The sequence below is a fragment of the Odontesthes bonariensis genome, chromosome 5, assembly GCF_027942865.1.
Source record: "Odontesthes bonariensis isolate fOdoBon6 chromosome 5, fOdoBon6.hap1, whole genome shotgun sequence".
NCBI lineage: Eukaryota > Metazoa > Chordata > Actinopteri > Atheriniformes > Atherinopsidae > Odontesthes > Odontesthes bonariensis.
The window spans coordinates 22,801,935-22,815,654 of NC_134510.1; the positions used below are offsets into that span (position 1 = coordinate 22,801,935).

Consider the following 13,720-nt stretch of genomic DNA (forward strand, 5'->3'; position numbering starts at 1 on the left):
AATTGTGTCATTGCACAAGTGTTTCCAGACCGCATTTGTGGAACAAAAGAGCAACTACATGAAAGCAGAGATATAAAAGGTGGCCCAATATAGGCATCTGTCCTGGTGTGGACAGGTTTTGTTACACAAAACAAACATATTTTAGGGTTAACTTCTTAACTTCTTAACATCTTACCCTCCGTGCATTGTACTGTCCTACTTGAATACCCATCAGTACTGTAACTGTCCAAATACTTCTAGACATCCTGTTTGTCTCCGGACCCCCTCTCTCCCCGCCTAAACAACTGGTTCCACATGAAGCAGATTGTGGGGTAGAGAGGATAAATGCAACCATGTGTGCATGCAAGTGTAGAAATGTGCCTATGTGTGTTTGTGTGTGCCTGTGAGCATGTATGTCTATATGTGGGTATGTGTACATAACTGAATAGCTGTGTAAAAAAATAATCTTACTTTTAAAAAAAAATAAAAAAAAAATTAAAATAATGTGAAAGTCACTCATGAGCATTGATCAACAGCGGCCCACACCATGCAGACATCCAGTGGAACACCCACTGTGATCACTGAGACCAAAACTATAGGAGTCTCTCAGTTCAGCAGAAACCGGTCAACCCATTGTGACCAATGGTGACAGAAATCCAGTGGTGGTTGATGAAAATTATTAACAAGGGGAGCCACGTGACAAATCAAATTAGCTCAATTGACAGTCGACACTCAACAAAACCACGAAGATGACAGAAAATGGGCATGGTTGTGTTTTAGACAAGACTTTTGGGAATGGGGGGATTAGGTCTCTGCTGTGGGAAGAGAAGTTTGGTGTCATCACAGAATAAAAAGGGATCTGTCAGTGATTATGTACAGACACACTCACAGGGGCAGGTATGCTCGACTACAGCCGTTTGATATTGGCAAAAAATGCTTCCTGAGAACCCTGATCACAAAGCTGACACAGTAACTCTGTCCCTGAATAGTGATTCATGTGCAGACACGGATGACTGTTCATTAAATCAAATCTCAACAAGTACTTCATGTCTATATGGCTTAAGCTGGCTCACATCAACCCTCAGAGACTGTCACACGCTGGCAGACAGCAGATGTGATTTATGTTTCTAGTCAGGGAAAGCCTCAGTATTGATCCTATGGTTATTGATCTACTGGTTAATGGGGTTTAAAGGGATGGTATGCACATTAACACACACTGCCCACGAATAAATTAAAGATAAATTACGGGGATTGATGTCATACAAGGACCAGATGTGCATCCATTCATTCATCTTTAAAGGGGCAGTCAATAGGCCTTAGCTTAGTGGAGCATTTGGGCTCCAGGGTTTTTGTGAGTACGTGTGTGTGTGTGTGTGTGTGTGTGTGTGTGTGTGTGTGTGTGTGTGTGTGTGTGTGTGTGTGCATGTGCATGTGCATGTGTGTGTCTTTGTCCAATCAACGTGAGAATAAAACAAACACAATCGAAGAGGAATGAACTCTGGGCTGCAGGACAAAACTCCCAGATGATTTTATCTCAGGGCACATCTGGTGAGGTAAAAATAGCCCAAACGCACATACTCATATGGCTTTAACCCGATCGTCACAGGATGAAACAAGTTCACACACACAACCTTTCATCGCCACACTTCCTGATTGGCTGAAGAGCTTTGAGAGTCTGATAGGATTTCCTCAGTCAAAGAAACAACAGTCTAACAGGCAGATAATCAGAGAAAAACCTGTTACTTGTTACCGGGTTGACCACAGAACAGCAACGCCATATGAGCACATGTAGCAAGCAGTACATGGGGGATTTTTGTGTATTTGATTCATTTGAATTGTGTCAATTTCACTTCCTATTCCTTCTTTTTCTCTTTGACATTCTCAGCATACCATTGTATCCATCCTGGTTGAGGTCTCCCAGGGGTGCCATAGCTGTCCCGAACCGTCCAAACGTGTAGGTGCCTGTGAGAGCAACAGCTTTGGAAAAAGCGAGTGGAGCCAGCTGCAGGTACAGGTAGACCCTTCCCACCTCTCTGGGTTTGCTCTCCATCTCCCTCTCCATGTATAGGGGTGCTCCAACCAGTATATCATCCATTCTAGAGGGATGCAAGCAGCATATTTTCAATAAATAGTAGAAGGACACACAGGCAGCAATGTGTCTGAAGTGACAGAATAGTTTTCTGCTTACCCATCTCCATTTAAGTCAGTGACAGCCACCGAGTAACCATAATAAGAGGCCATCTGAGGAACAGAGAAGGCAGCAACATGATAGCATTTTAACCAGATGCTTTAAGCGTTTCAACCAGCTAATTCAATTTTCAGCAATTCTAATTCAAGCTGAAGTGATTCAAAAATGGAAAAAAAAATATATATATATATATGCTGGTACCTATGGTTCAGTGATCTATATCTAGCCATTCAATATAACACAATGAGGCTCAGTCCCATTTTTTACTGCTTGGCCCCTTCCCTGTATTTCAGGTTCGGTAAGTGCACCTTTTCTTTTTTGGGATCAAGGTGTACATGTGTTTTAGCCCTTCAAATGAAACCCAATGCCCATAAAGGGCTAGATGACCAATACTCCTTGATCTACAAAAGAAAAAGGGGGCACCTTACCCCTAAGAACAGAGGAGTACGGCCAAGGGGGGGAACTGGGATCAAGCCTGAGTCTTGGATTTGTTGATGCTCCTACCTGTTCCCCTGTGAAGTTCTGGATGAAGGTCAGATTAGTAGAGTTGATCATCGCCACCTAAAAAGGAACAAGATGGACTATCAGCTGTAATGTGACACATTTAATAAAGCGCCAGACTTTGTCCTTGGAACACACCAGGAACAAAAGTGGCCAAGCTTTATCACAAACAGGCACACAAAGAATGTTGGACAGAAACCGCATAAAAAAGCTTTTATTTAACTGAAACTCATTTCTTTCCCCAGGACTATTCCCCCACCACCATCCTCTTTGTGCCTTTACCATTTCCCCCTCATCTTTTTCTCCTTCCCCCCATCCTAACCCCAGCTGCAGGGAGAGACAGAGGGGGGAGGCTGAGAATTCCTTCATAAGAACTAAAATAACAACCACATGGAGACAGCCAGGGGCTAGGCATACACACACATGCACACACGAACACACATGTGCACGAGGATACATGTTAACCCAATCACTGATCACTCAAAGACACACAAAAGAGGGATAAACTTACGAACAGATGAGGATGTGTAAACACAAATATTGAATCGTAGCTTGACGTTGAACTTTCCTTTGCTCTCAGCTGTCAGATTGGTCAGAGAGGGAAACATGATCTGGCCTGACAGCCACTTTACTACCATGCCTCTGACATGGCTTACCTGCTCACTCCACCCACTGTGAGCTATAACCGCCTCCTCAGTGGTGCTCAAAGTGAAATGTCTGTTCAGGAAGGAGCATTCTGGCACCAGCTACAATGTCCAGACAGAGGACACAGGCTGTCACAGTGTGTGTGAGGTGCGTTGAGTCTTGTGGTTACACTGCAGGTTAGGGGTTGTGTGTGTGTGTAGAAGAGGGTTAGGGGGGTTAGGTAGGGTCACTGCCCTCCACATGCAGCGGAAGCTGTGTGTCATTAGGGAGGATTGACACAGTCAGCCCTGGGGACAAGTTCCCATAAGAAACCATATGACAAGTTTACATATGGACATGCATTTACAATTAAGCCCTAAATCAATTATACCAAACACAAAATTCTCATTCAGGAAATTTTCACTTGATCAACAGGTTCCTTCTGGGTGGATGTGACTTAAACATGACAGACATATGAAAGATTTCCAGTTATGTCTTATCAAAAGTATTCTGTTCAAAATTGTTCTCGCACTTTCTCAGTAATCAATGCAAAAGCCTATATATCATCACAGCAATCCAACGAGTAATGCGCAGTAAATGCCATTCTTCTTCTGTGACAGTTTCCAGGTATTTCTAGTCCTCAAGACTTTTTTGCCATCACTTGTGTTTTTAGGTCCGTGACAAGATTCAGATCTAGAGTCTGTCTAGGTCACTGCTAAATACCAAAACTGCTCTTTTTTTTTTTTTATCTCACCCAGTGGTTTCAGTCAGCCTCACAAAAGTAAATGACATTAGAATTTTTGAAAAACAGTAGGCAGTCTGCAGAAAAACTTGACCCAGGCATTAGGGCTATCACAAGGTATTAGACCTTCCGGCGAGGCTATGATCTGAAAGATACTGCTAAACTGGTCAAGAAACAGTTAAAATAAAAGAATGTCAGCATTTTTCAGTTGGCCGGCCAAGTCCAGACCTGAATTCCATTAAGAGACCAAGAGACCAAAAGACCAGAGTGATGGCAAGAAAATCATCTTACCTCAGACCTGGGGATCATCACAGAAGAGGAGTGGTCCAAAATCCCAGGGCTAACATTCATAATGCATGTGAATACAGCTGTTTGATTGCCGTAAAGACAAACAAATGCTTTGCCGTTGATTAAAGAAAAGGCACATAAATGATTTTGGACAAGACAAAGTGCAAATTTATCATTCAAATCTGTAACACAATATCTTACTATTTTTGTAACTTGTTAGTTCTAGTCAGAATAAACAAATTTGTAAAATCCAAAGATAATAATTATGAATCCCAATTTGGTATGCGTAAGGATAATACTGGTAAATGTTTTAATTCTACATGATTTTTGTGGGTATTTGCACATAAAAATTTGAAGATTCTCTCTCCGATCCCCTTTGCATTGGTTAGCTCATACAATGATGACAACAAATCAAAGAAGAAGTAAATAGAAAATAACTCATAAGGGCACTGAGTCACCTCTAATATCCAAACGGTGGGATTCAAGTCTTTGGAGCTCAACAGATGAACATATTTCTTCCCAAAGGTGTCCCCATATGTAATGCTTTGTATGTCCAGAAATCCTCCACAGGTGCTTTGATTGTTTGAGATTTAGTGACTGTGGAGGTCATAGAATATCATCTATTTTCCATACTCACATATCCAAAGTTCTGTGCTCCTCTTGGGACTCCAGCTATCAGCTCTGGAAAACATGACATCAAACAAAGATTCTAATAAGTGTGAAAAAAGGTGCTCAAACATGGAAAGGCCTCAGCATAAGTTTGTCTGAAACGCCTAACAACCCCCCCCCCCCCCCCCCGGTAATCCCACAGCCAAGTGTTGCTGCCTGCACATTGATTGATGAGTGCAGCGCTGTGAACTTATGGGGATGATCAGGGGTTCCCACCCAGAGAGTGGAGACAGAATCCCCACTTCCTGCCTTGTGGCTCTATCCAACAGGCTCAACCACCAGCCTAATTCTCAGATCCATCTCTACTCAGAGCTCCACGTTAAGACCACTTCTCCAGTCTGAAGAGGTTTTAAGGAACAAGACCACAACAAGTTTTGTGCCACAACACAGCACATCATCAGGCATGTGTAGCCTCTTCAGTCTCACTTTAAGACTCTCTGACATGTGTTGTGCCTGAGGGCAATCAGGGCCTTTGCAGGGTTGATCTGGAGTATGCAAATGCAAAGTTGCCACATAGAGATCAAAACACTAATTAGTTTTCCATCTATTTGTCCTTAATAATCGAGCTTTAGTTTTAACTGTGGTACAGAAAAAAAAGGGATGGAGTGAACTTCAGCAGCTAGAAATGCTAGAAAGAGGAGTGAAATGATTTGTAAATTACTCATAATCCCGATTTATGCAATCCCACTGGCTTAAATTGTACATATATGAATAGGTAAAAAGAGAAAAAAAAAAAGAACTCAAAGGCCACTCTACCCCACCTGCACATCTTTAATAAAAGGATGCTGCATGTCTGTATCTCTTTGCACCCAATATTTCAACTCCAGACATGAATCTGAACCAGCTCTTGACCTGAAGAGGTTTGTGGAATCTGCCAATAATCATTCCAATCAGTCAAAATGGAGGACAGGAAATCCCTTTATCAGGGCTTGCTGAAGTCTTGTCCCCCAGGGTCGTGACCCAGACGTATAGAGACAGTTCTCATTACTGCTTAAAGGTTCAGACAGTAACGTCCACTTCCTGTTGCCCACCAAATTGAACGCCTCATAGTGTCCAGCCCTAAAATAGACCAATTAGAGACTGCAAACGGGCAATGTTTTAGACAGTGATGCAGGGATGTTGCTGATGTTGTTAGTCAGGGATTGCTCTGGTGCTGCATGTGGTTTGTCGTGATGAACTGTTGGCTTTCTCACCTTGCTCAGAGTCTCCTGTAAACTCTCCCACCGCCACAGAGTAACCTAAAGAGAAACAACACATTGCTCAAATAAACTCAGATACAATGCTTTTGTACTTATATATTATTAGATCATGATAATTAGGCAGTTTACCATTTAGGTTATAGTTTGTGCCTGAGTTTATGTGTGTGTGTGTGTTACCAAGGTAGCTGTCGTCATGTGTGTCCTCAGCAGCCCCTGTCTGTTTCTGTCCTGGAACCTGTCTCAGTACAGCCTTTAAAGAGTAGCCATTCAGTATCTCAGCTATTCCTGCTGTCAACACCTGACCTGCATCCACACACACACAAACACACACAAACAAAGAAAAACAAACACAGAGAGGATGTGTGTCACATGTGTTCGTGGATACTGGGTTCAGCTTGGACCCCATGAACTAAACACCGCCACCCCCTGATATCTATTGGAGCTGTCCGCTCCATGTGAACGATGTACGGAGCTAATGTTACATCGGAGTGTTCCCACAGGAAACCTAAAACACATCACTGGCAAAGGAATAGCTGAAAAAATACCTAACTGTTCCTTCAAAAACCCTCGCAAAACTCCCGTCCTCTAAGCAGTGGAGATTGTGAATTATAGGTGTGTAGACAAACAACACCCTTCCTCTGCTGTTGAACAAGAGGTCAAAAAAACAAATGATTTTATCTGTGGCAGCCCTCCACTTTCCATAAATCCTCCTTTATGTGTGAGTGTACTGATGGGGAGGAGAATGTGCCCTCTTAACCCTCCTTCCAACTCCCTTCCCACTGTGCTGAATTTATCTCTCAGACTAACATTTCGCTGTATAAACTCATTATTAAACCTTTATCTGATCATTAAGACAAAATATGACAACAAAGATACATAAGTCACTGCTGCTAATTTGAGGAGTTCTTTACACCCGGCGATAATAACATTGCATATAAAAGAGCTTTCTTTATGATGAATCAGGCTGAAGGCCGAAGATAATTGTCGTATATTAGAGGCCATAAAATCCAGGCTGAGTGCTTTTATAAACATTTGGAGGAAGTGTTTTAACTTCCTGGCAGTCAGGCTTGCCACACTGAGGGCATGGAGTGAGCAGTCCATTAAGCTTTCTGTGTTGCCTATAATGCGGTCCTGCATGCTGGAGCATTCATTATTTAACAACATGCAACAACAGCGTCAACTCTAAACGATATCCCCACTTCATATAAAAATGTGGAGCTGTGCCTCCAAACATTTTCTATACTTTGCCTTTTTTTCTTGAATTTTTTAAAGTCATGTCCTCTTGCTGCAGCTTTCTTTTCTTAACAAATGATGCGCTGCAGATTCACACATCCCGGGTTATGAAGAAAGGAGGGATGAGCTTTTGCAACTCATCAATAAATGTCTCTTTTGCCCCTTTACAAACAGCTGCACATCTTCTCTAAATCTGGAGAACAAACACACACATTCACACTCTCAAACACCTGGCGTTGGAGGAGTACTGCTACAATTCAGCAGCTTTACCCTGTCACACTCCAGCTACACCTATCAAGAAACTTAATCCCTCTGCTTAGACTGGCCCTGCATGTCCAACAGTCTTGCTGACCTCAGCACTGCTTTTTATCAAGAAGGAGATCCATCTTTCTTCCTCTCGCTCACTCTCTAACACACTCCCTCCCGTCTCATCTTTCTCTCTCCCCGAAGCTGTCATCGCCACACCGATCTTCTATCAAACTCCTTGCTCACTTTCACAATCTCGCTGTCCACCTCTCGATGAAATTTTTCCTCACTCGTCTGTGCTCTATCACTGGGCAGAGGGGCAGTTCCTCCACACTCCATTACCCCACGATCAGCTCATTACAGAGACCAAACACCCACTTCCTGTCAAGCCACAGCCACCGAGAGGCATTAAGTAGAGGAGTAAGGGAGGGAAAGGCGGGCCGGAATTAAATGGGAGCTTCTCTTAAGGACGACTTTGCAAGTGTGTCAGTGTGCATGTGTGGGTTTGTGGTCTGTACTAACTGTTAAACTCATCACTACTTCTTTCTATAACTTTAACACCTGTCCAATCTATGAAGTCACTGCAAGAGTGAGACCAAGTACAAGTTTGGACGCTGCTGTTTCAGTTACCTTGCCAGTAAAAGCTTCCAGGTCCTCCTACAACCAGCTTTCCCTCCTGGAATGAAAACAGTTCGTCATGGTTAGTTTAGGTGACAGAAACTTGTCAGTTACTATGTGCATATGTGAAGAGGGCTATACTGTATAAAGTGTATCGCTGAGTGAGCGTGCACATATGATTTCATTTTGTTGTCATGCATGTTGACATCTTGCAGAGAATGACAGCTTCCTGTACAGGAGGCTAGAGTTGGACCATGAGGCAGAGGTCAAGGTTCATATTGACGATACAGTGAAAGAATGTGCGCGCATCTATTGTGTTGAGAGGTGGTGGTTCACATCGGGAGCGGAGGCTACTCTAGGGACAAGGACTCTCTCATCTTTCCAGTGTCCCATAAATCTCTGAAGGCACTCTTACATTTGAAACTCCAGGAGGCTTTCCTGGTGATAACATGTGAATGCTTCTGCAGTTTTTATTTACCTTGGTGAAATCCACACTGAACCCCGCCTGGCAGAATCCCTGTCCCTCTGGGTCTGGATCACCTAAAAGCAACACATGCAAAGGGTGAAACTGCTTTTTTTTTTCAATGTTTCAAAAGTCTTGCAGAATGCAGTTGGTACTATTGAACTGGTAAAAAAGGGACAAAAACACTTCAAAAACTATAAAATCCAATAAACAAAGAGGTGGCTTACATACAAAATTAGAACCATTGAGAAACATGTTTAGTTGAAATTATCTGACTGTACATGAATAAATAAAACTCAGGTGCTCATCATAAATGGTTATTGATTTCAGTGGCACCCCGCAGTGAAGCTTAATGATGCGTGACTACTCAAGTACAGATAAAGATTAAACAATAGGTGAGTTAAAGCTGAAGTTGGAGTGGCTGCCAAAAGAAGTTAAGATGAAGAAAAAAAGCTGCAGGAGAAGGAAAATTCCGACTTCAGCACACAATAAAGAAACACTTGCCCTGTCTTGAGAACCGTTCAGGATAATTCCCTCTTGAGAACACTTGAATTTACACGGTAAATATTTTAGACTTGATTAGTCAGCACTGACATAAACAACAAAACCGAGATCTTTAACAGCACTGAGTCAATTACTCGAGGGAGTTTAAGTATGAATGTGTGTTTACGTGAGGGCACAATGGACTGCACAACAAGCGCAGTGCTTTAGTTGCTGTTTACAATGCTAAACTTGATAGTATTTATTTTATCATAATGTGTTGGTGTCTTGTACCACTGTACAGGGGGAGAAAACTCACAAGAAGAAAGTGGGAGACAAAGAAAAAAAAAACATGTAAAGCGAGGGGGATTCAGGGAAGGGGGGGTGGGGCATCCCATAAATCCCATTTACAGAGGTGATGACAGAGAGAAGAGGACCTAAGAGAGAGTCTGATAAACTGGTGGGGAGACAGATTATTTTCAGGTTACCGTGATGACTTGTAAAACATCAGGCAAGGTGTGAGGAGGCAGCAATTCCCACCTTCCCCGCTCGTATTTTGCCATGCAGACAGGCTTTTTTTTTTCAGATATACACTACTGTAGTGGGGGATGAGACTTGATTTGTGATGGTAAAGGAGTAAAGAAAAAACACACTTTTCTCAGAGAGAAGTCACACTTTTGCGCATTCAAAAAGTGTTTTTTTAGTTTTTTACAAAAAGCTAAGTCCACAAGGGGGGGGGGGGGGGGGGTTATTCTGTCCCACAGGAGACTTTGCTCCTGAGCTGCCTGACATATCTTATTTGTAGTCCAAGATTTTCCCTCCTAATTTACCTTCATCATACTGAAATACGTTTGCAAATCACCTGCTTACTGACAGGTTTTGCATGCCTGAAAAAGAAGGTGGGTGCATGATTGAATCGGCTGGAGATGCTCTGTTACTCCTGTTTGATCGATTGTTTCACACTCACAAATTATTCCTGTAGTGTTTAGAAATGCTGCGTGGTGGGGAGCAGAAAGTATAAGAACCAAAATGATAATGTGGGTGAAATATCTCAATTAAAGACATTAGTTGCACTAATTTCCAATGTTCAAACAGACTGAGGCACATCAGATATGTTATTATCAACGAAAGGCACTTTGAGAAGCTGTTCAGCAGTGTGGATTTGATCTTGTGACTACAGAACTCAAAATAAAAATGTGTCCACACAGTATATTAAATGCTACAATCATAGCAGCGCAAATAACTTACTGACAATAAAAAAAAAATACACTCTTATGAACATGTCATGAAACAGAATTAAGAGTTAAATTGTAGCACTCGCCCACATCCATTCGAGGAAAATAAATTAAAGAAATAAAACTCCTTTATTTTGATTTTTGGCAGATATGCTAATGCCACAACAATCAATCACAACGGAGTGGGCCTCCAACTGGTCATAAATAGCTCCAACTGGCAAATAATGAGCAGATGTTCGTACTTTTTTTTTTGCCCTTGACCAATCGTTGTCCAAATTAGAGCAAACAAGACTTTTTTGGGGGGGGGGCTTAAAGAGACAGGAGCGAAAAATTTCCAACAGAACAGAACAAGAGATACTGTAACATCACCACTGGGAGCATCACGAATTTAAATTTAATCCTGTCAGAGGTGGAAATCTCAGACGCGTATCTTGGAAGCTGCACAGTTCATTTCAAAGCTCTCTGCATTTGTAATAGATTCCACTAACAGTAAGAACTTGCTCTTCAAAATTTGAGTGAACACACTTTTTGCATCTCATACCATAAAAAACATCTCATACATACTGTAAAAAGATTACGCATTTTAATTAAACTGCTATAGTAAGATGTCTCATTAAAAATCGGGGGGTTAGCGGGTTCACACAGACTGGACAGAGACGGAGAACACAAAGAGAGGAATGGCTGAAGGAACGTCAGGGAGACAGAGGCATTAACGGGCGAGGCTGCAGAGTTACTCACTGGTCCTGCAGGGTGAGTACTCAGCGTAGGCGCTGAAATTCTGGACGGCCACATAGCAGGTCCCCACGGGGTCCTTCTCTCCATCTCTCTTCACTGTCCGCCAGTGGTAGAGAGGGGCGCATGCCTGCATAACAGGTAAACAGATAGAGAGAGATAAAAAACTGAGGAAAACCAGTAAGAAATGAATGTAAAATTCCATCTTAAAATGAACATCTTGTCCACCCACCACCACTTTTCCTTTGTGCGTCCTGACTGACGCTCCAAACCACTGGTGTGACTTAAACTCCAGAGGCTCTCTGGTGCCATTCACCTTAATCATTCTGTTATCTGGTGACAGAGGCAGAGAGCGGGGAAGTGGAAAAGACATTAAAAAAAAAAAGGGAGCTGAACAGACATTTCATAGTGGCGGCTGTAAACTCTGAACTGACCACAGTAATGCGGTCTGTGAGCATTTGTCCTTAATGAGCAAGAACAAACAGCAAAGTCTTAAACAGGCCAATAACATACATCAAAACACCATTTGCCCCCCAGAGACAGACATTCGACAGGATACGGAGGCTTTTTTATTCAGTTTGTCGCTCCAATAAAAAGTAGCAACACTTAAGAGACTGATATGCAGACGTACAACTTGACAATAACATTTTAAGCATTTTCCCCCGGAATCACAATAATGCGTTTGTGTGTGTGGATGCGTTTGACCTGTTGTATACATATCTCCAGTATTTCTTAAGCCCAGCTGGTTCTCTTTACAACATGCATACTCCTCATTAAACACCTTCATTTAACACGTGTGTACACACACACACACACACACACACACACAGGGACTCACTTACAGGAATACAGTGGATGCAGACAAACAGGTGTACAGAGCATGTTTTTCTTATTAGCATTATTAGTTTTTTTGGCTTTACTACTCCATTTCATCATCTCTGAGGGAGTTCAAGGCATGCTGATTCACACCGTTCACTTATTTAAATTTTTTTTAAACACATTCCATCTTCTCATGAACTGTTATAGGTTTGTTTCAACTTCTATGAACGGTCAGTTGATTGAGAAAGTACACCCTCTTTGATTGATAAAAGCTTTACATATTAGGACATATTAGAAAGGCACTATGGTCTGCAGACCTTAGTGCCTTTCTCAGACAAACATGAACACACTACATATGTATTTCATAAAAAAAAGTACACGCCATGATTCAGTAACTACTGGAAACAATCTTAATCAACAACAACTTGAAGTAATTGTTTTTTTGTATGACGTTTTCATTCTCGCATCACTGTGGAAGAATTTTGTCCCACATTTCTTTACAATGGTGCTTCAGTTTATTGAGGTTTGCGGGCATTTGTTTATGCACAGCTCTCCTAAGGTCCCACCATGACATCTCAATCAGTTTGAGGTCTAGACTTTGATTTGATGATTGCATAATCTCGATTATTTTCTTTTCTCTCTCAGTCATTCTGTTCTAGTCATTGTCCGAATCATCACCCCTCCATCACCGTGCTTGACAGTTGGTATGAGGTGTTTGTGTTGATATCCTTTGTTTGGTCTTTCTCCGTGGTAAGTGCATTATGACTAAACGTCTCCACTTTGGTCTCATCTGTCCACAGGACATTGGTTCCGAAGTCTTGTGGTCTGTTCAGATGTAACTTTGCAAAACCTAAGCTGTGCTGCCATGTTCTTTTTTTTAGAGAGAAGAGGCTTTCTCCTGCAACCCTTCCAAACGAGCCATACTTGTTTAGTCTTTTTCTAATTGTGCTGTCACAAACTTCTTGATTTAACATTCTAACTGAGGCCTGTAGAGTCTGAGATGTAGCTCTTGGACATTTTTGCAGCTTGTTTGAACATTGCACTGTCTGAGCATGTGGTGAACTTACGGGACATAAACTCCTGAGAAGATTGGCTGCTTTAAATACTCTCCCTTTGTATATTATTTTCTCACTGTAGAATGTTGGACAAATGGGTTAGAATGGCCTAACAACTCTTCTCAGATTGATGGGCAGCAACAATTGCTTCTCTAAGAACATTGCTGATGTCTTTCCTCCTTGGCATTGTGTTAACAAACACACCTGAATGTTCCAGACCCACAAACTGCCAAAACTCAAATTTTTATAGATGCATTCACCCTTCATGATTTTGAAATTGAAATTGAGAGATACCTGACTAATCTCTGAAGGGAAATTATACATGATGATCAATTAATCAAGTGCATTTGATGAGCCCAGCTGGCTGCCACCCACCCTGTGAATTTCTATGGAAGAAATAAGAATGTGCTTATTTCATGCATTGCATGCATCATTTTCTGCTAAACTGAGTGGCAACCAATTACTAAAAGCACAGACCAGAAACGAAAGCAGTGGTGATTCACTTTTTCTTGACGCCAACTAAAGAGATGCAACCTATCACTAATCTGTGATAACATATCATCAACTCCCCCACCCCCCTCAGCTTCCCTGACACGACTTGACACATCTGCATAATGTCATTGAAGTACGTGCACAAACAGGTAGACAC

At 42.0% G+C, this 13,720-nt stretch overlaps 1 protein-coding gene across 1 annotated transcript in view; it reads right to left on the minus strand.

Moving 5' to 3' along the window:
* itga8 (integrin, alpha 8) overlaps window positions 1–13,720 on the minus strand; it is a 40,159-nt gene that overhangs the window by 24,233 nt on the left and 2,206 nt on the right. The window contains exons 3-12 of the mRNA XM_075465406.1: window positions 11,430–11,530; window positions 11,204–11,327; window positions 8,766–8,827; window positions 8,300–8,345; window positions 6,368–6,493; window positions 6,185–6,229; window positions 4,960–5,003; window positions 2,672–2,728; window positions 2,168–2,220; window positions 1,870–2,075 (exon numbers count right to left, since the gene is read on the minus strand). Of these exons, the coding sequence (XP_075321521.1) occupies window positions 1,870–2,075; window positions 2,168–2,220; window positions 2,672–2,728; window positions 4,960–5,003; window positions 6,185–6,229; window positions 6,368–6,493; window positions 8,300–8,345; window positions 8,766–8,827; window positions 11,204–11,327; window positions 11,430–11,530 (864 nt within the window). The remainder of the gene's footprint in view (window positions 1–1,869; window positions 2,076–2,167; window positions 2,221–2,671; window positions 2,729–4,959; window positions 5,004–6,184; window positions 6,230–6,367; window positions 6,494–8,299; window positions 8,346–8,765; window positions 8,828–11,203; window positions 11,328–11,429; window positions 11,531–13,720) is intronic.